General features: G+C 51.8%; 1 protein-coding gene across 5 annotated transcripts in view; it reads right to left on the minus strand.

Annotated features, from left to right (window-relative positions):
- Positions 1–2,397: 2,397 nt before the first annotated feature.
- The window catches only part of FBLN5 (fibulin 5), an 80,723-nt gene continuing 61,066 nt past the window's right edge, over positions 2,398–22,054 (minus strand). For 3 of the 5 annotated variants that reach the window (XM_043556856.1, XM_043556855.1, XM_043556854.1), the window contains 6 exons: positions 20,209–20,328; positions 15,371–15,493; positions 14,323–14,449; positions 11,118–11,313; positions 10,810–10,915; positions 2,398–3,372 (listed from right to left, as the gene is read on the minus strand). In XM_043556856.1, coding sequence (XP_043412791.1) covers positions 3,101–3,372; positions 10,810–10,915; positions 11,118–11,313; positions 14,323–14,449; positions 15,371–15,493; positions 20,209–20,328 — 944 coding nt within the window. In that variant the 3' untranslated portion in view covers positions 2,398–3,100. The remainder of the gene's footprint in view (positions 3,373–10,809; positions 10,916–11,117; positions 11,314–14,322; positions 14,450–15,370; positions 15,494–20,208; positions 20,329–22,054) is intronic. The other 2 variants (XM_043556858.1, XM_043556857.1) reach the window with 1 other exon arrangement.

Raw genomic sequence — 22,054 nt, forward strand, 5'->3', positions numbered from 1 at the left:
AAGGATTGGTGCAGGTGTCTCCGCTCTTAATCCGGTGCCGCTCCCACCACAGAACCCTTCATCCTTCAGGACCCGACGGAGCGGTCCGGAGCGGGGCTCATATAACAAGTTCTCAGCACCGCTCGGGGATGGGTCAAAGCTGACGATCGACCCCGATGGAGAGCCCAGGTATCTGAGCCGGAGGGAACAGCCAGCCCCATCAGACTCCAGAGAAGCACAATGCCGTGATTCAAAGAGCAAGCTTATCCCCAATCTTGTGAAAATAAGATTTCCCAAGGGGTGGGTGAAACCGACAGCTTTTCAGGTTCTGGGAGCCTCTAGAACGGTTTCCCAAATGTTTGGGGTTGGGCCTTACAGTCAATACACACTTTGCCCCGGGGCGTTTTTTTTTTTGTCCCTTAATTTTTAGGCCCCGGTGTATTTGAAGGTAAATTGATCCCACATGTTTCTGATTCATTTACACTGAACTCATCAGGCCATGTTTGGAAAGAGCGATCTGAGGTCCAAGAAGCTCTTTCAGCCTGCTTTTATGAGTCTCTCCGTGCCTTTTTTTTTCTCAGAAGCAGGAAGCCACGTTTTGACGTGGACAAATAAAATGCGAGCCCCGGAGACTCGGGTCCGGTTCCAAATGTGGCACCTTTGACACCAATGGGTCCTCGAATCACCAAGAGACAGCCTTCCTGCCTTCTTTTTCTGACATTAAGGAAACCTTACCCTTGTGCTGTGTCGAGCCGAAGCGGGTAATTGAGAGCTGCCCGGTGCCGAGCTCACATAAACTGTCAGCTTTCTACACACACCTTTTCCTTGTCACCTAGGCCGCCCACACGAGGGGAGTCCCAGGCTCGGGGCCACCTCCTGCTCTGTGCTCTGCAGGGAGCTGAGCCGGGCCTGCATGCTGGCACGTCTTTAGGAACCTGTCCTGATTCTTCCGAGCTCTGCACCCGAGGCATCGATGTTGTTAGTTAACGTCACTGGAAACCGGCTGCCCAATGGGAAGGTTCGTTTTAATTAAAAAATAACCACAGCTGGGCGGCGACTGGGTCGCTCAGTCGGTTAAGTGTCCGACTTCAGCTCATGGTTCATGAGTTCGAGCCCCACATCAGGCTCTCTACTGCCAGCACAGAGCCTGCTTCGGCTCCTCTGCCCCACCGCCCACCTCTCTGCCCCTTCCCTGTTGGATCTCTCTCTCTCAAAATAAATAAACTTTGAAATTAAAAAACAAAAACACAGCTGGGAGCAAAGTCAGGTGCGCAGTATGGGTGAGAGAAATGCTCTCTGGGCAAGGGAGCCAAACATACTATTTCCTCTGCTAAAGAAACTTTCAGCTAATCCTAGGAACAGGCACAGTTCCTGGCACCCAGTAGTTCTTTAATAAATATGCTCCCAACGAGTAGAATGGGAATATCTGTCCATCTGTGTTGTAGACTGAACCTCATCAGGGAGTACATGCCCTCCTCCGGAAGCCTCAGGTCAACCCCTGGGACGGGACACAAAGGCAGCTGTCCCCACCTGTTCTCTAACCCGTGACTTGCACTGTTGACTCTCTCTGTCCCCTGCCTGGGGTTCTGACTCTTGAAAGGAAAGCCAGAGTCCCTGATCAGGAAATGGGCAATGAGCCCTGCAAATAGCTGAAAAGATGTTGAGGGCAAGGTGACCAAGGTTGGGCCATATTTGTCCCCTTCTCTTTATAGGGTTTATAACAGTGCACTCTGAACTCTGGCTGTTTACTACAGTTTTAAAAAGTATCGATGCCGGGCGGCGCCTGGGTGGCTCAGTGGGTTAAGTGCCTGGCTCTTGATTTCAGCTCAGGTCAGGTTTTGATCTCACGGTTTGTGAGTTCAAGCTCTGAGTTGGGCTCTGCACTGACTGTGAGGAGCCTGCTTGGGATTCTCTTGCCCTCTCTCTCTGTCCCTCCCCTGCTCTCTGTCTCTCAAAATAAATAAGTAAACATTAAAAAAAAAAAAAAAGTCAGTGCCCGGGCCCTACCAAAGACCAGTGAAACCAGAATTTCTGGGGGCAAAGCCCGAGACATCAGGTTTTTCTCTTAAAAGTTCCACGAGTCATCCTACTACACGGCCAAGGTTGAGGGCCACTGATTATAAAGTAAAGTGACTACATTTCGGCTCTGGAAGGGTACCTGGAAATAATCTACGTGACAGAGGGAACAGTTAAAGAACAACTGTTCTCAAATGAACGAAACAGGATTCAGGTTGACGCTTCCTCTTACCTTCCCCACCTCCGATTCTCTGCCCCCTACTCACCATCAGGTACCTGAGTTATAAAGGACCACGGAGCTCTCCAGGGAGTTTTCAAACCAGTGCACAATAAACGGGTTCAAAGAAGAGCCAGCCCCACACGCTGAATCATCTACGATGTCAAAATGAACCAAACACAAGATCTCTTCAAATATTTAATCAGTTTAGAGACCTCTGCCTTCCAGCCCAGTTGGGTAAAAATTCTAAAGAAAACATGAGTAGGGGGTCCTCGAAGAAAACACCGGGGTAGAGAATGGAGAGGAGACTGGGTTTGGGAAGTCAGAACATAACATGTGTCTGAAGGCCTTCTTAAGGAATTCTACCACTTATTTAAAAAAAAAAAAATACTCAAAATGCACAAGAAAGGATTAGACAGTTATACAAATGTAAGGACAACTAAACCTTCTCTCGTGGCTGAAAATACCACACATGGTTTTGAAATAGACTCTGTGAAAACCCTTAGATCCTGCTGTGGTTTCTTTCCGCAGCCTTCTCTGTGCATACAAGAAGCAGCTAGCTACACCCCGCGTCCCTGTGAGCAATCCGGGCCTCGGCAAAGAAGCAATCAGCGACAGACAGCAAGAAGGCGTGGAAGAGGTGACAGGAAGCCGTTCACAGTCTTTGAACGCGGACTCAGACCCCAGCGAAGCTAATCTATTTCCTTCGAAAAATATGAAAATAAACTGACAGGCCTTGAAAAATCACCGTCGATCTCAGGTCAGGGCGCTGATAATACTTTTCGATAACTGCGTCGTAAGAACTGGGGAAGCATGTCCTTCAGAGCGACGGGTCTACAAGGGGACAGGCAGCGTCAGGACATTCGGGGCCGACTCCTCGGGAGGCGGTCAGCAAGAAAAGCGTAACATCTGTCCCACGTCACCCTCCCTCTCGTTTCTTCTCTTCTCCTGTCCCTGGGTGCTGCTGAGAGGCAGTGTCAGAGACCCCAGCCCGGGGCTCAGAACGGGTACTGGGACACATATATCCGCAGTCGGATCACGGAGCTGCCTCTGAAGTTGATGACCGTGTTGACCGTGATCATTTCCAAGTCCAGCTGTATGTCCCGCGGCCCTTTGATGGGGCGTGTCATCACCAGGGTGGCACTGATGGGGCCCGTTTGCTGTGGACAGAACCGGGGATACTGGTTAGAGAAAGGCTGGCCGGCGTTAACAGGGCAGGTGAGCCGGACTCCAGAAGCTGTCGAGCAACAGCAGAGAGGGTTGGCGACAGCTGTGGGTCGGTCGGGAGGCGGGGTGCCCCACACGACCACCAGGGCAGAGGGCAGGGTGGTCCGGCGGCAGCCTCCACCGGGGCTCCCCTCCCCCCCACCAGAGCACTGCAGTCGGATTGGCATCCCCTGACACCACGCTCTCCCCTGGCCTCTGCCCACGTCCCACCCGGCTTTTTCCTGCCGACCCTTCAGGTCCCACCCGAAATGTCACTTCCTGAAGGAGCCTTCTCTGCTTCCCCCAACTGCACCCACTCTACTTTCCATCACCGTCCACCCTACTTGGTCTACGTCTGCTGTCTGAGTCCCCGCCAGACTGCGAGCTCTGTAAGAGCGAGGACGGGGGTCAGGTTTTTCACCACTGAGTGTCCCCAGAACCTGGCACGGTTCCTGGCACACGGTCAGTGCTCAGTGAATAGATCTGGAATGAAAGAAGGAATAATTGATGGAACTAACTGCTTGTCACAGGGCTGTCACTTCGCTTCTCCGGGCCTCATCCTCTAAAATGAGGGTTTGTAGGGGCACGTGGGTGGCTGTCGGTCAAGCATCTGCCTTTGGCTCAGGTCATGATCTCACAGTCCGTGGGTTCGAGCCCCGCGTGGGTTCTAGCCCCTGCTAACAGCTCAGAGCCTGGAGCCTGCTTTGGATTAAGTGTGTGTGTGTGTGTGTGTGTGTGTGTGTGTGTGTGTCTGCCCCTCCCCCGCTTGCACTCTGTCTGTCTCTGTCTCTCTCAAAAATAAATAAAGATTTAAAAAAATTAAAATGAGGGTTTGTACCAGATCAGTAGTTCTCCAGTCAACACCTGCCAATGCACCCAGAACACTTTTTCTTAAACTAACAATTCCAGGGACCCATTCCAAGATTTGCTGCTCAAGTGGGTGCTTGGATGAAGCCTGGGGAAACTGGTTCTGATGTACAGTCCGTGCTGGAGCTCCCATTAGACACTCTAGTCCCTTCCAGCTTCAGCACTCTGTGACCCTACTGCTGTAGTCCTAACGATTCCCTCCACTGAATCTCTCTCTAAAACTTTTGAGCAGCTAGGGAGGGAGGACTGACATCCACTGAGCATCTACCACGTGGGAGGCACAGTTTTCAGCAATGCACTTATTTAATCCTTATAAACGCGCTGAAAGGTTCTGTTACTCAAAGGGTGGTCCCTGGACCAGTACCACAAACATCACCAGGGAGCAGGTTAGAAATGCAGGATCTCAAGCCCCACCTCTGGCTTACTGAGCCAGAATCTGTATGGTAACACAATCCCCAGGTGATTTGCGGGTACATTAATAATTGAGAATGGCTGGGACTCCTGATGGCTCAGTCGGTTGGTTAACTGTCTGACTTCAGCTCGGATCATGATCTCACGGTTCGTGAGTTTGAGCCCCTCATCGGGCTCTGTGCTGACAGCTCAGAGGGAGCCTGCTTGGGATTCTGTGTCTCCCTCTCTCTCTGCCCCTCCCTGCTTGCACTCTGTCTCTCTCTCTCTCTCAAAAATAAATAAAAGTTAAAAAAATTGTTTTAATAAATAAATAAATATTTGAGAAGTGCTGATCTAAAAGCACAGGACCCAGTCTGGGGACCCTGCCTGTCCTACTAAAGGTATGTCTCATTATTTCCCCATTTTATAACTAAGCCAACCAAGGCCCAGTGAGGTTAAGTCATGACATGGGGTCACCCATGACAGGTAAGGGGAGGGCTGCGGCTTGACCCCAAATCCCAGGCCTCTTTCACTGCACAACAATTATCAGAAGAGACTGCTGTGTGTTTCATTTCTTCTCCCTGGAACCATCTTTTAGGAGAGATGCTCATGGGTCAGTGCAGTGGCCAGAGAGTGGGCTCCTGGGGAGGAAGTAGCGTGAGAGAGCACGGAGCGGCCGGACAATCACTCCCTATAAGCCGCAGAGCCCAGCGCTGTGCCCAGAAACTGAAAGCAACAGGCTTGCAAAATCAAGCAACTTGGCCTAGTTCAAGCCACACCAGGTATTTTATCTGTCTCCATAAAGGGAGGGCTCCCCATAAAGATCTGACATCCCCAAGAGTATGACAAGGGCGGGACGGGCAGGCAGGTGCCAGCCAGGTACCGGGACCTCCCCTGTCCCCTGGACTATCAATAGCCTGACAGCCATGCAATTTCCTCTTGGCATCCGCTCCCTCTGTTCCCGTCAGCATCAGCGCAAGTGGTGCGTCCTTACACAGAGGATCGCTCAGACTTCCTTGTCAACTCTTGCAAAACTTGAGAGCACTGGGCCAGCAGTGCTGGCCACACAGGAACAGCCACACAGGGAAATGCCCATGGCATTTACGTATACGAATATCTCACCAGCTTTCACTGTTTGCATGAACAAAGGCCAAGGACTGAAGACCTTGAGCCGTGGGCAGCCCTTGGGAGGGAGGCCTGCAAGGCTCGTGGTCATTGGTACGAAGCAATGACAGGGGCAGTGGGTATGAAAGCAGGCACTGGGCTATTTTGTACATCTCTTATTTAATCCCCATACCCCACAGTGTGAGTAGGTGACATACATTACATCAGGTCACCAAACTAGCACACTGGCCCCCAATCCTGCTCTGACCGCTAGATCCTATGACAAGGTCTCAGTACATCTGAATTTCCGGACCATTCCGCTGTACTTACTCCAAGGAAGAATCGCCACTTTGCATTGTCAATGTTTGCCTGGTTGTTTGTCCCCTCTCCCCACCAGGGTGGGCTCCTCAAGGGCAGAGGTCACATCCTGTTTGTTCCTGAACTCTCGGCGCCTGGCCCAAGGCTGCATACGTCCTGGTGCTGAATTTATGTTTGGTGACGGAAGAAGAATGAATGCCCAGCACCCGTGCAGCCGACCGCAACGGCGGCAGGGTGCAAACGGACCACCGGATGTGTGTTTCCTTGGCCTTCCTCGGACACGTGCCGGGGTCTGTTCTAAGTCAGCCTGTGGGACAGCATCGTCTGACTCGCGGCCAGCAGGTCAGCTGCCCGGGGACCTGCCACCTGATCCACACATGTCTCATGGAGTAAATATGCTCCTCCTTCCGGCCCTAATTGCGTCCTCGAGTCACCTGGCCAAGGCCAGTCACCAGTCCAGGGCTCAGGGTGAGGCAGGCTGCCGACTGTGTTTGTGAAAGGCACATGTGTGTAAGCACACGTGCCTGTGTGTGCACGGGGCCACGTGTGGCTTGCCCGCTGTGTGCTCGCGACACAATCAGTGACCTTCCGCGTGGAAGAACCTGAATTCTGGCCGCCAAGCCACACGTCCTGCATGATGCTCCTGTCACCAGCTCCAGAGCCCAGGAGCTCACAGCGTCCTGAAAACAGCGGCCGTCACAGCAGAAACAATGCTATCAGTCCAAAGTAACTAACCCTTCCTGAACACCATCTACTATTACTAGATGTTAGAGCAGCCCTTTCCTGTTATCTCAATTTCTGACCCCACATCCTAAAGAGAAGGTAAGTGTATGCATGGATTTCGATACCGGCCTGCCCAGGTTCGAATCCTGCTTGGCTGCTTCCTGGCTGTGAGACCATAGGCACGTCCCTCAGCCTCTCTGTGCCTCGGTGCCCACGTCTATAAAATTGGGACGGTCACGTAGGCGCTGCATCACAGGACTGTTAGAAGGATGAAGGGAGCGATATATGGAAAGCACTTGGTACATGCCGAGCGCTGTATAGGATTTGCTGCCTTCCAGGTGGTTCCTGTAGCTGCCATATTGGATTTGCAGAGCGGTGGCCCAGCCAGACCTGTTTCTCTCACCTTCAACATCATGGGGCATTCAAGACACTCACCAGCCCCCACCTCAAGCAAGAGGGCGGTTTGAGAGAACCCTTCAGGGATGTGGGTCCTTTAAGAGTGCAGAGAGAGAGAGAGTGGGGCGCCTGGGTGGCTCAGTCGGTTAAACATCCGACTTGGGCTCAGGTCACGATCTCATGGTCTGTGAGTTCGAGCCCCGCGTCGGGCCCTGTGCTGACAGCTCAGAGCCTGGAACCTGCTTCAGATTCTGCATCTTCCTCTCTCTGCCCTTTCTCTGCTCACACTCTGTCCCTCTCTCCCTCTCTCAAAAATAAACAAACAGTAAGAAGAAAGAGTGCAGAGAGCAGTGGAGAAGTCTAGAGACGACAGCCAGCCCGGATACCTTGAACCATGGTGATGTAAGGAGCTGCTGGGGACCTGCCTGTTGGTGCATCTGCTCCGCTGAGGCCACAGTGGCCCCTCCCCACCCGCAGAAAGTCTGTGTGAGACACAGCACTGGAAAGAGGGTGCAAAGGTTTGGGGCGGCTTGTAGCCAACAAGGGGCCCTACTGGCAACAATCCAGTAAGACCCCGGTCCCGTCACCCTAACGCTCCCCTCCGTTATCTGCACCCCCCGCACCCAGTCCTGGAGAAGGAGCCTAAAACAGCACGGTCAGCGTGGGGAGGGGAAGAGGAAGCTGGCATAGGGGCCACCCCCACCCCATCCCTAAGCAGAGGAAGGGGAGAAACATTAAACACTGAGTGAGGGACAGAAAGGTGGACATTTCCACTGAAACCAGCTTATTAGACTTGATATGAGAAGGAGACAATTCAACAGTAACTCAAAGAACCTGTCAGTCCGAGGGATTAACCTAGATATCACCCAGGTGTGCACAGGTTGGAGCCAGCAAGGTGAGAAAAAGGTTACTGAATGTTTCACCTCTGCCAAATCCTACCTGTTTGATCAAAACAGTCATTCTGTGTTCCAGGCACTGAGCTAAGCAGATGATCTCATCTAATCCCAAGGTAAATACTATTGTTATCCCCTGTTTACAGATGTGGAAATTGAGGCCCAGAGAGGTTAGGTAATGGGCCCAAGGTCACACAGCTGGTGAGTTGGTGAGTTGTAGAACCCGAATGAAGTGGACCAGCCTGGCCCTGGAGCCCACAGAGAACAACGACGTGCGGCCTCCTGATGATGGGGCCGTGCCTTGGAGGCTGGACGTGTGGAAGGCCCACCTTGTCCAGCAGATTTCTCCTTGTCTTCCTGCCCCATGCCCGTGGCTTCACAGGGCACCCAGACGGAACCTGTTTTCTCTTCCCGGGTGCAGCCAGGAGAGATGCCAGGAACCACTTCCCTGCCCCTAAGTTCCTTCAGCCTCAGAGTCCTGACATCCTCTTCTGAATAAATAGTAAAGAATTAGGGCCCAACTCAATGTCCTGAGAGGGCGCAAGCATACAGCTCGGCTTTGTGGGTTTCAGGGGTCCCCCAGGGGCTGTGTCAACCTGAGTCCCAGAGGAAGCCTCCAGGAACGATCCTCCCTCCCATCCACGCCACCTGTAGGACAATCTTCTTCCCGCGCCATCACTGGCTTTTACAAGCCAGCCACCCGGGGAACATTTGGGTCTATAGGGATTTTAGCAGGTGGTGTTCCAGTGAGCGACACCTCACTCAGGCAAGGCCACCTTCTGAGGATCTTGTTTTCTGCGTGGGAGAAGGGAAAACGCGAGGCAGGTGGAATCAGTGATGGAATTTTAAATCCCCCAAAGGGACATCTCTGTGCCCTAGGATTGGGACCCGCTGTGTCTGTACAAATGACAGAGGCCAAACTGCAGGAGGCCGCTGGGCTAGGCTTGTGCTCCCGAGGGCAGCAAGACCACAGCAGCTCACAGATATGGGTTTCTGCTGGACAGCGGAGAAAGGACAGACATAAACACAGCTCTGTCTTTCTCATCTCACAGAAGTTCCTCTGCCTTCAACTCAGTCCATCTTTTTCCAAAGCCTCTGACCCTGTTGCACTGGCCTACAGATGCTGGCTCCGTTGACTGAGTTACACATGTGACCCGGTCCCACTGGGGTCTTGCCAAAAACTATCAGTGAGGATACAGGCATGATACCAGCCCCTGGAACCTTTTCTAAACTGTTCTCACCGCTGCTTCTGAGACGTCCCTGTTTTTAGACAGTCCCAGCCCCAGAAGCAAGGACTGGAAGGTTCGGCCAGGATGTAGGGAGAGGGAGGTAGAGACCTCAGATACAGGGTCCTTTCACAGGACTGCGACCGGCTCCCTTCAAAGTGGGTAAACTTCCATGGGCCCGTAGCTCCCCACGATGCCCCTGGAGGACCACAAGCTGCATTTGTTTCAAATGCAGATTCCTGGGCATAGTGGGCTGAAGGCTCCCAAAGGTATCGGGCCCCAATCCCTGGAACCTGTACTTGTTACCTTATAAGGAAAAGGGACCTTTGCTGAGGAGATTAAGTTAAGGATCTTGCCATGGGGAGATTATCCCGGATTATGTGGGCTGGCCTTAAATCCGATCACATGTGACACACAGAGCGAGACAGGGAGGGTTGACACCCACAGAACCTGAGGCAGTGTGACCACTGGAGGCAGAGACTAAAGTGACGTGGCCACAAGTCAGGAAATGCTGGCAGGTGCCGGGAGCTGGTGGAAGCAAGGAATGGCTTCTCCCCTGGAGGGGAGATGGCTCTGTCACACCTTGGTTTCAGCTCGGTGAACGTGATTACAGGCTTCTGGCTCCCAGAACCCTGTGAAAATAAATTTCTGTTGGGTTAAGCCACCGAGTTGGGAGTAATTTGTCATAGTAACCACAGGAAGTGGATACCCTAGGCCTCAACCACGGTCTTCTGAGATAGATTCTCCGGAGAGGAAGCTCTGGAATCCACTTTTTGGACAAGTGCCCACATTCACACTGAAACGTAAAAAACATTGCTCTAAACCGGGGGTATCCAAAGAGGTACATTCACCCCAGGGCTGCAGGAGATGGAGTGCAGTAACATAGGGGTGCGGGATTATACGTGTATAACACAGAAGTGAGGGGCGCCTGGGTGGCTCGGTCAGGTGAGCGTCTGACTCTTGATTGTGGCTCAGCTCATGATTTCGCAGTTCGTGAGTTTGAGACCCACGTTGGGTTCTGTGTTGACAGCGTGGAGCCCGCTCGGGATGCTTTCCCTACCCCTCCCCGGCTCGAGCTTGTGCTCTCTCTCAAAATAATGAACTTAAAAAAAGAAGGGGCAAATACATTTTAGGATGTGTATTCTAAAATTTTCTCCTGATGTGGATAAGTCGGTGCTATCCCATCAAACTTTCTACGATGATAGAAAGGTTCTCTATCTGCGCCGATACAGCAGTCACGGGTGACCACTGAGCCCTTGAAATGTGGCTTGTGCTACTTTTTAATCTTATTTCATCATACTTCATTTAAATGTAAAGAGCCACAGTTGCACAACACAGGTGGGGGGGGGCCCACTTCCGTGAGGCACGCTTTCATATTCACCACAACATAAGTGCCGGGAGGGCAGAGATCTGGGGAAGCTGTGCTCACTGCTATATTCTCAGTTTCTGAAAGCGCGAAGTAGGTAATAAATACCTTCAGAAGAGTGGATGGATAACTGGCTACGTGAGTGACTCCTCCAGGCAGGAAAACGAGAGAAGACTGCATCTTGGCCTAACTTCTCATTGCACTGACGAGGGTCCTGAGGCCCACGGGGGGAAAGCAGCTTTTACAAAGCCATCTAGAGAGTAACAGGAATCTGGACCTTGAAGTCCTGACTCCCACCCACCCCCTCTTCTCTCTTCAGACCCGCCCCTCCTGGCTGCTCTCCGAACTGTTTCTAGAAGCACGTGCCCGGTGAGACAACACAAGCATCGTTAAAGACGGTGACGGTGCCCTCTTACCCGCATGTAGAATTCTCGGCCCTCATTCCCAGACTTGATCTGGAAAATGTAATAAGCCCCAGGGTAGCGGGTCGTTGCTTGCATTTGGAAGATGTCAGCAGGAACGGAGCGTCCCGATACCACATCCATATCCCGGTACAAGATGGTAAAGGGCTGGTCTCTGCAGCCAGGATTCTCAGCAGGACACATACAGCGGCTGTTGGGGAGGGAAATCATTTGAGAACGCGATAAATCCTTTCCAGATGCTCGTTAAAACGTTGCAAAGAGGCCACCCCATTTTTATCATCTGAATGCTGTCACTGGAGATCCTCTCTGCTCCTGGGTCTGGTGTAAAAACTCACCGGCGTGTACGTGAGCTGTTTCCTAGAGAATGGCCTATTCTGACCAATCGGATCTTGTGGCTTCCAGAATATAAACCTTAGATGTCTGCCTTTCAGAACACTGGCACGTTCTCTAATGCGCTTCATATTTGTCATGTATTTATTTGGCAAAATGCATCCCTGGTCACATAGCCCTTCACTTCCCCAGACGTACACACTCGTGAAGAAATTTTAAAAAGTGAGAAATGCCATTTAGCTTGACAGGATTTGGGGGGTCCTTGTACCTTCTCGATGGCACTTAACACAGTCTGGGTAGAATGTGACTTAATCTTTCCATTTGACAAACAAGTTAGAACTCACTATGTTTAAGGCACAACATCAGACATTTTGGAACTGCAATAATAAATACGATCCTGACCTCAAATGGTTCACCTTCTAGTAGGAGAAATAAATCACGGGCACAAATATCTCTAATACAGAGCAGCTAATTTGGAAGACTAGTAACAGTGTTGTCATCATATGAAATCATGGACTCTCTTTACCAAGGAATGCCTGTTGTAGACACCCCGTTGATTTCTCCCTAACCACCCCCATCTCTCACCTCATCCCTGAGACTTCCCCTCTAGGAGTCAGAGCTGAGAAGAATGGGGAGGTCTATAGATATGTGCCTTGCTGGGCGGAACCGGGAGTCAGTCTTGTCTTGTTTCTGTTGCTCTCCCCAAACTTCTGATCTATCTTCAAAACTTACTGGTTGGTTCGATCTCCAAAATATAGTCCAGATCCAACCACCTTTCACCATCTCCTCTGTCACAGAACTGTCATTCAGGCCACCACCATGTCTCTCCTGGACCTCTGTGATGGCCTCCTAATAGATCCGTCTCCCTTCAATCCATTACACAGCAGCCAGAGTGCCCATCTTCGAACAAAGATCAGATTCTGTCTCTGTCCTGCTTGAAGATCCTCCAGGGGCCACCCCCTATAACTTGAGTAAAAACTGAACAAAGTCTGGGGCGCCTGGGTGGCTCAGTCGGTTAAGCGTCTGACTTCAGTTCAGGTCATGATTTCACCGTCCATGAGTTCGAGCCCCGTGTCAGGCTCTGTGCTGACAGCTCAGAACCTGGAGCCTGCTTTGGGTTCTGTGTCTCCCTCTCTCTCTGCCCTTCCCCTGCTTGTGCTCTGTCTCTCTCTCTCTCTCAAAAATATATAAACATTTAAAAAAAAATTTTTTTTAAACTGAACAAAGTCTGGCCTCTGTCAATTTCCCTCAGATCACTGCCCACTTCACTCACTAGGCTGCAGCCACTGAAGACGTTCCCTGAAGACGTCAAGTTCACCACTGCCTTGTGGCCTTTGCACATGCTGTTCCCTCTGCTCTTCCAGTCTCTGCCAACATCAACTCACTTTCCCATCCCAGCCCAAATGGCGTTTCCTCAGAGGAGCTTTTGGACTCCCCAGTCTAGACCAGCTCCAGCCCTAATGTTCCTTTTATAAATCCCGTTCCTCCTGCTCACAGCACCCATCCCAATCTACGATTATGCATTCATTTACGCGACAACCGGCTGAATGCCTTTCTCCTCCACTAGCATAAGAGCAAAACCATCATGCCTGGTACTGTTTGCCACATGATAAGAGCTCGACTAACGTTTGATAAAGGGGTGTATAAAAGTCATTTGTAAAGTTTGGCTTTCTGAAGGCTGATCCAAATAGCCAAGTCAAACTGTCCCGGGTGCCCGAATGGCCCCTGAAAATGTCACGTGTCACACAGAAAAGAACTGCCTCCTAAATTAAGAAGCCCGGAGGAGGGCGTGACGGCTGGCAGCTGAGGAGGATCACAGACAGCTGGGGGGAGATGGCACTAGAGCTGAGATCTGGAAGATGGGGCGGATCTGTCCCTGTGGCGGTGGAAGAAATGCCTTCCATATGGCAGAAAATGGGTGCGTGAGAGGCGGGAGGCTGGACGTTCCAGGATGTGGCTAAAGGTGAGGGCGAGTCCTGCTCAGGTTGGCAGGAGCACAGGACCATGAACGAGGAAATGAGCTGGAAGGGGGTGGCTGGAGTCAGCCGAAATGGGTCCTGGAGGCAGGCAGCTTGCAGCGGCACGCCAGGGACCTCACGGGCAACACGAGCTCAGTGCTGTCATTGAAGCCGTCGACTCCCTGGCTCCAGACAAGCGCAGCCTGGAGGACCCCAGAGAGAACCAGAGAGAGTGGACACTTTGCTCCGCCACGTAGGACCCTGGAACCAGACACCAAAGGGTTGCTAGAAGCACGGCTCTGAGCAACAAGCCGAACTGTCCGTAACGGACCCGCCTGCCCCTGCTTCGTCCTCTTCGTCCAGTTTTTGTTCAGAGCAGGAAGCGCACGGGTAAGCCACGAATTGCTCTTAGATGCTGTATTCCTAGAGGCCACGGCAGGTGTGTCTGACCCATCCCTTTGTCTCCAGAGCAAGGAGTGGGTGTTGCTCAGGGGGGAAACTGTGTGACTGAATGAGAGAAGGGCCCGGGGCATCTGGGTGGCTCAGTCGGCTGAGGTCACGGTCTCATGGCTCGTGAGTTCCAGCCCCACGTCGGGCTCCGTGCTGACAGCCGGGAGCCTGGAGCCTGCTTCGGATTCTGGGTCTCCCTCTCTCTCTGCCCCTCCCCTGCTCACGCTCTGTCTCTCTTTCTTAAAAAAATAGGAAAAAAAAAAAAAAGGAAGAGAGAAGGACAGAAGGGGTGTGTGTGTGTGTGTGTGTGTGTGTGTGTGTGTGTGTCTGTGTGTGTGTGTGTGTGTCCAGCAGGCAAGAGGCTAAGTATCCTGACTCCCTGGCAGGGGCACCCTCCTTTCCCACCACACAGGCAGCTGAACCAGACCCCTCATCACATTCCCATTTCCCAAATGACTTACTTATCGCTGATCCGAAGATAAGGCTCCTCACAGCGGATGGGGTCAATGCACTTGAAGCCCCCTTGCAGATTGTAGCAAGTCTGCTGCAGGTTACACGTGTGGTTTCTGTGCTCACACTCGTTGATATCTGAAATGAGGGGTAGACAAGGGGCTGAAGCAGGACAGTGCTTCCAAGGTGCTGGGCTCCTGGCCAGGTGTCGGGGGTGGGGCGGCCTGGGTCTTTACTAGAGAACCGCTCTGTCCACCACGATAGCGACCAGCCACGTGTGGCTACTGGGCCCTTGAAAGGTGGCTAGTCCGAACTGAGATGTGCTGGAAGTGGAAAATACACACAGGCTTTGACAACGCAGTACCAAAAAGAAAGTGATATCTCTTCAAAAGTTCTTACATGGAGTACATGTTGGAATGATAATATTGTGGATGTATTGCATTAAATAAAATACATTCTTATAAGTAATTTTTCCTATTTTCTCTTGCTGTATGGCTCCTCTTTGTAGCTGACTTTATATTTCCATTGCCCAGCCCTGGCTATGGAGAATTCTTGCCTGGTGTTCCAGTAAGGTAGATTCAAGAAGCTGAAATGGGTCAACGGCTCAGCCACCAGCCTCTCCATTGGCCCCACAGGGTGACCATGAGCCTGGGAATCAGCCCAAGTGGCCAATCTGAAGAGTAAGACCTACCCCTTCACCATCTGGGGGTCCTGACCCTTTGGGGGACACAGCAGTCTGATGTGTGAAGGTCCCCTGCCATCCATTTTCTAGGAAATCAGTAGAGAAACACTAACTGGGCTGCCCTCCAGGGCCCATGAGAAGGGCTGGACCGTGGTCCGTGAAGGGGGCCGGGCCACAAGGAGTCTTGGGGATGCAGAGATCTGCCTGGGGGTGGGGGTGGGCCACACAGCCTGGCCACAGCCTGCCACTCTGGGAGCCACCGGAACCTACTCCTGCCCTCATCCCTGCCACCTCCCCCAGGTGAAGACCTCCAGGTGACCCCTTGAGCCAGCCCCACCTGACACCTCCCCCAGCCAGGCCCCCCTGGACAGCCTTACCCTGGCAACTCCGGTTGTCATCCAACAGAATGTAACCAGGGGGACAGGAGCAGAAGTACGTGCCGGGCTGATTCACACACTCATGCTGGCAGAGGAACTCAGAGAAGCTGCATTCGTCCATGTCTGGGGGTGACAAGTCACACCTGCTGTTTATAATTAGACCACCTGGGCGTGGGGGCTCAGCGGTTGTCTCCTCCGACTCCCACACGCTCCTGATGCATATGACAGCTTTGTGGCTACCAGGTTGCCATTTTACTTCTCGCACACTCAGGTGACAGGGAGCTCACTACCTACTGAGGAAGCCTACCAACAACGGGACAGCTCTAGCTGCTAGAAGATTCTTTCCCCCAGGGAGCTGAAATCTGTCTCCCTCAAGCTTCCATCACTCCTCCCTCTGGCTCAGCTGCGTCATCTACTCACGACCGACTTGTTTGGCCCAACAGGCACATGTAACTTTCACTTCTGAAGGAGGGATTCTTTTGCCCATCGGAGTTTTCTACGGGCAGAGCTCTTCCCCCAGAGCCCCCAAAACCCCACATTCCCTGGCCCCCAGCCTTCTGCAAGGGCAACCTTACCAGCGCTGATCGCCCTCTAATCACCCCGAAGTTGAGAAGCAATATGCTTCCGAAAATCCCAACTCAAAGGGACACATCCAGGAGGCCGGGGGATGCGCGTTGCGGAGAAAGTTCATTGTGTTCAAAGACCTCCTTGAAAGAGAAAGCTCTGGAGGGGCGTGGGGTGGGCCAGCGTATGGCCCCTGGCTGGCCCGCCTGCCTCAGGAGGTGGTCGGCAAGTGGGAACCTGAAGCTGGGCCACTCCCGGGCTGCAGAGAGGTGGCGACACGGAGGAGCAGCCATCGAACACGCAGGCCGGGGCAGCTGATGCAGAAGAGGGCGTCTTAGAAGGGCCAGCCCTCCTCACACACGGAGTTTGGCAGCAGAGCCCCATCTGAGCCTCATTCGTCGAGCGCGCCAAAGAAAACATGTTTTTCTTTCATTTATTGTTTCCCGAAAACTTGCTTTCACCAGCTTCCCCATGTGACATGTCCTCGGATTGCTCTCTCGCTCACAGACCGCCGGTGGCCGGAATGACCCAGGGAGGGTGTCCGGGCAAACGAGGCGGCTTCCCCACCTCGGGATAATCCTGGTGTCGCCTAAGCCTCTCACGTCGCAGGAGGAACAACTCCTTCCCAGCTCTCCCAGGGGTCTCCGGGCAGTGGGCTGGGAGCCGGCAGAACCGGATGTGCATGTGGAAAGTTAAAGCACGCTCATGAGGTAGGACGTGCTTCTGTCCGCCCCGCCCCAGCCCACCCCACCCCTGCTCCCCCGGGGACCTCATAGGGTCCCAGGCCTCGGGCCCCAGCCCATCACAACAGACCGTAGATTCTGCTCATACCTCTGGGAGAGGCGGGAGTAAAGCCTGAAGCTGTCAAGCGCTTGCTATGCACCAAGTGCTGGCTTAAATCCTTCCCATGTCTCATCTTACTATTTTTTTTTTTAAGATTTTACTTTTAAGTAATCTCTACACCCAACGCAGGGCTTGAACTCACAACCCAAAGATCTGAACTCACAACCCAAAGATCAAGAGTCGCACGCCCCGCAGACCGAGCCAGCCAGTGTCCCATGCCTCATCTTATTTAATCCTCACCTCAGCCCTATAAGTGTTATTATTAGCTACATTGTACAGAGGAAAAATGGAGGCTTACCGAAGTCAGGTAACTTGACTAACGAGTTAGGTAACAACTTACACATAAGGAGGAAGCAGTAAATCTCGGACATGAAGCTAGCCAGCCAGCCAGCCTCCGGCTCCTACACTGGTCAACACCATGCTGTGGTGTCTCCCTGAGCGATCCCACTCAGGACTTAAAATCAGTGGATTTGAGGGGTCCTAAGGTCGGGGCCTCCCCTGAGCAGGACTGGCCCCAGGGCAGATGGAGAGGGCAGCACGTGCCCTCACCTCCTGTTGGCTAGGGAGGGTCCCTAATAGGCCCACTCAGTTTATCTTGGGGTCTGCAATCCCCAGACTTTACTAGGGCTGTGGCTCCAATCTCCACCAAAAAAGCTGAAGTCCAAGCCTGGTTTCTGGCCAGGAGCACCCTTGAGGCCGTTTTTCACTCGTGCGAACCCGCCACGGTTTCCAGGATTAGCTCAGTTTAGCAAGTCCCCAAGAGATAAAGGGACACAGCCAGGAAAGGGCTGGTGCTGTACAGAGGGGCCACACTAGCTGTGACGGCACCGGGAGTCACAGTTCCTGGGGGGAAATGAGAAGGAAGGAAGGAAAGAAGGAAGGAAGGAAGGAGGGAGGGAGGGAGGGAGGGAAGAAGGATGGAGGGAGGAGGGAGGAAGAAAAAAGAAAAGAAAGAAAGAAAGAAAGAAAGAAAGAAAGAAAGAGAAAGAAAGAAAGAAAGAAAGAAAGAAAGAAAGAAAGAAAGAAAGAAGAAGGAAGGAAGGAAGGAAGGAAGGAAGGAAGGAAGGAAGGAAGGAAGAAGGAAGGAAGGAAGGAAGGAAGGAAGGAAGAAAGAAAGAAAGAAAGAAAGAAAGAAAGAAAGAAAGAAAGAAAGAAAGAAAGAAAGAAGAAAGAAAGAGGGTAAGTAGGAAGGGACAGAAAACAAACTCCCTGTGTCCCACTGTTATCCCGAGCCAACCTTAAAGCCTGAGGTGGCCAGGAGTCACTCTAAGTCTTAGGAAAGTGGGCACTTCATGGTGAGTGTGGAGGAGAAGACGGCCATTCAGGGTAAAATGAGTCAACTGAAAATCCCTGCCAAACCACCGAGGATGTAAACTCTCTGAAAAGCCAGAAGTCTCTTACACTGACAGAGAAAATAAATCAATATGGAACGATGCTTAGGTACACCGTTTTTTTTTTTTTAAGTTTATGTATTTATATTGAGAGAGAGAGAAAGAGAAAGAGAACCCGTGGGAGAGGGGCAGAGAGCAAGGAGGACAGAGGATCTGAAGCAGGCTCTGTGCTGACAGCAGAGAGCCCGGTGTGGGGCTCGAACTCACAAACCATGAGATCATGACCTGAGCTGAAGTCGGATGCTGAAATGGACTGAGCCACCCAGGTGCCTCGACGCCAGCTTTTTTAATCTTTAGGACCACATGAGTGACGTGGCCAAGGAAAGCACTGAACAGCAGAGCTAGAATTTGAACCCAGCTCCATCTGGCTGTAGTCGCTCTACCATACCCCCTCCAGAGATGGTCAGTATACACCTGGGGATGTGCAGGGACTTTTGCAGAAACAACTAACCCCATCTCATGATGCTAAACTTTCTCCCTCTTAGTCCCTTGGCCCAGATTCCCCCAAGGAGTGCCATAGGAGGAACTGAAATCTAGGAAGAAAGTAGCTTTTCATGCCTGAAGGTATGTTATTAGTTTCTGGGACTGACATTTAATCCGTCTGAGGCTCTCTGTAACTGCCTCCTCACGGCTCTGGCTTTCCGGGCCCCAGGGAGAGGTTGCTCGTTTGTTCAGAGTACTCTGTCCCTAGAACACCCCGGACCTCAGTGAGGCTACCACACAAGTCCCATTCATGACCTGGGTCAGTTCCTGTCACAATGAAACCCGGGATTAGGAAACTTTCCATTCAGTGGGACAAAAAGATTTTCACGCCCTAGGGTATGGTTCGCTTATTTTGAAGAATACGGCGAAGCAGCGTTAATTTGAGCCGTGCTAATTCACAACGGCTCATGATGCCAAAAGTCGATGCAACGGAGTTTACTTTAATCCAGTATTTACCAAAAAACAAGGAAAGAAGAAAAAGAAGGAAAAACGAAAGAAAGAATGAGCACACACGTGGCTCTGTGCAGGATGCTACATGGATTTATAGGAGTAAAATGTCATCCCCGTTCTCACGGAGTTTGCAAGAGTTTACAACTTTCTTGTCACAAGGTTTTAGTAAGAAAATTGTAATGGAGTCCGCAAGAAAGCCCTGGCAGAGAATCGTAGCTTCTGGGTCTTGGAAGGAATTTGTAAAAGGTCAGCGAAGTCACCACATCTATGTTCTCACAAATTGTTAAGAATTAATTCATTCGGGGCGCCTGGGTGGCGCAGTCGGTTAAGCGTCCGACTTCAGCCAGGTCACGATCTCGCGGTCCGTGAGTTCGAGCCCCGCGTCAGGCTCTGGGCTGATGGCTCGGAGCCTGGAGCCTGTTTCCGATTCTGTGTCTCCCTCTCTCTCTGCCCCTCCCCCGTTCATGCTCTGTCTCTCTCTGTCCCAAAAATAAATTTTAAAAAGTTGAAAAAAAAAAAAAGAATTAATTCATTCAACATTCAATCATTCATTCATTGATTTGAGGACTCTTGATTGTACGTGTGCTATGTGCCAGGCCTGGAGCTAGGAACTGATTCGTTATTTGTAGAGATTTTAGAAGTTCGCAAAGCATTTTCACTTACGTATATGATCTCATTCACTCAGTGCCCCTGCCAACCCTACCCTGGGAGATATGCTATTATTCCAAGTCACTTCACTCTACAAGTACGATGTATGGGATCCCCAGGACTTGTCAGTGCTGGGTAGGGATAGATACTTCAAACCAACACACAACATTGGGTCACTCTTTTCCCTCTTCAACCCCATGTCAGACCCTAAAAGGCAGCTCCGTCAGATTTTGCGTTAGGGGCCAAATGACAAGGGAGGGGACTCCACTCCACCTTTCAGGAAGTGACTCATCTCTGCTTTGTGTGGTTGTGACCCCACCACACTAAGAAATGTCCCCAAACTGGATATGTGTCTGTGAAATGAGAGGAAACACCTGTAAAGGAAGCCCTTGTCCTCTAACCCCCCCACCCCTGGACCCCTAATACAGACGGAAGTCTCCAAATGCCAAAGCCCATTACCACTGCAATGAACACCGTCATCCTCAAGTTCATATCCTGGGTCACAGCGGCAGATGAAAGAGCCATAGGTGTTGACACAAGTTTGCACGCATGGGTTCTCAGTTGCACATTCGTTCACATCTACGGGAAAAGAAAAGCACGTCACTGAGCATTCCCACAACAGAACATCCCCAATGACCAGGCAGAAAATGCACCGGCAACAAAATCTACCGGCGCTGGGAGACCAGATTCACAGGGGCCAAGTATCTCCACCCAAGATCTCTCACATTCAGAGCTCAGACCCCAGAGCTTTCACCGAAGGACCAGGGTCTCCATCCACATGCCCCTCCTTGCTCACAAGTTGGGAAGGGCAGAAACAACTTGTACATACACCATACCCATGCATATGCATGTACACACACACCCCTCCTAGTCAGTCTACTCCCCAAGGCTCACCCACAGGAATTTCCAGGCAATATCTGCTTTGCCCTCTCATCTCCCGCATTATATCACCGATTCCCTCTTCTCTCACTACTGACTCTAAACTTTTCAGTAAACAGGTAAATAACCATGACAACTCTAATAACAACTCTGTGATTGCTACGGACCTTATTATGTCCCTCCCCCAAATTCATAGTTTGGATCCCTAACCCCCAATGTGACTATATTTGGAGATGGGGCATTTGGGAGGTAATAAGTTACCTAGAGGCGGGGTCCTCAGATCTCACACTTACTCAATCCCTACAACAACCCAGCTTTGGGGCCACTGCCCCATGTTGCAGGTTCAGGGGGTTAAGGAAGGGACCACAAAGGAGCAGGAGGAAACTTTTACATAATAGAATATTTCATCACCTTGGGCGTGGTGATGGCTGCATGGGGGGATACATACATCAAAGGTAATGGAATAACGAACCTTTAATAGTGCAGGTTATTGTACACCAATTATACATCAACAATTTTAAGGTTGTTTTAAGGTTAGGAGATGCGCCCAAGTTCCCAAGCTAACAGGAGCACAGCTGGAGCCGGAACTTGAGTCCGAGGGCTTTCCATGATATCAACAAACTATTCTGCACAACTCATCGGGGTGAGGGGAGGGGCAGGAAGGAGCCCTTTTCTGCACTGGCACTGGCTGACTTGATTTAAGCACACCCTCTCCCAAGCCCGACATGCCAATGACCAAAGTTCCAGCTGAGAGCATTTCTATCCCCTTCAAAGTCCAGGTAAACCTCTCAAGGCTCTGAATAGAGATTTGAGTGTTTTCAGAGTGAAAAGCCTTCATCGGCAACAGCTTGAGAAGCTTTTCTTAACGGGGAGGGCTAATCCCATGCCCACACAGCGCCTGCTTCCTGGTACCCTCAGAGCTTTCAGAGGGGGAAAAACAGGGCTCTGCAGGGAGGGTCCACAAGGTACCATTCTCCCCAACAGAGCTTGGAGGCTCTGTGCCCTGGCAGCCTGGAAACACCATGGCGGTGAGTCTTTGAGTCAAGTCCAGGCAGGACGGCACCGCCGAGTATTAGGGCCGGTGTCCTTGGCTCCCGGCCACTCGCTGACCACGCCAATACGAGTGAGCTCGGGTCTTGTCCTCCTGCAGCTCTCAGCTGCCTCTGCAGAGCAACAGGGCCCACAGGACGCTGCCCCCTGGGCCCCGGCTGCACTTGCCTGCCAGCCCCCAGGATCCACACATGCACAAGTGCCCCTGTGAATCATGTGGAGCAGCCCACACCCCACTCTGACTTGCTGGACGGGAAGGCTGAAGCCTCGGGTCTCTCAACTCTGCCACCACCTGGCTGCGTGACTTCGGCCAAGTGGCTTCACGTTTTTGAGCTTCGACTTCCTCATCTGCAAGGCATGGCCACACACACCTGCC

This window comes from Prionailurus bengalensis, chromosome B3, assembly GCF_016509475.1.
Source record: "Prionailurus bengalensis isolate Pbe53 chromosome B3, Fcat_Pben_1.1_paternal_pri, whole genome shotgun sequence".
NCBI lineage: Eukaryota > Metazoa > Chordata > Mammalia > Carnivora > Felidae > Prionailurus > Prionailurus bengalensis.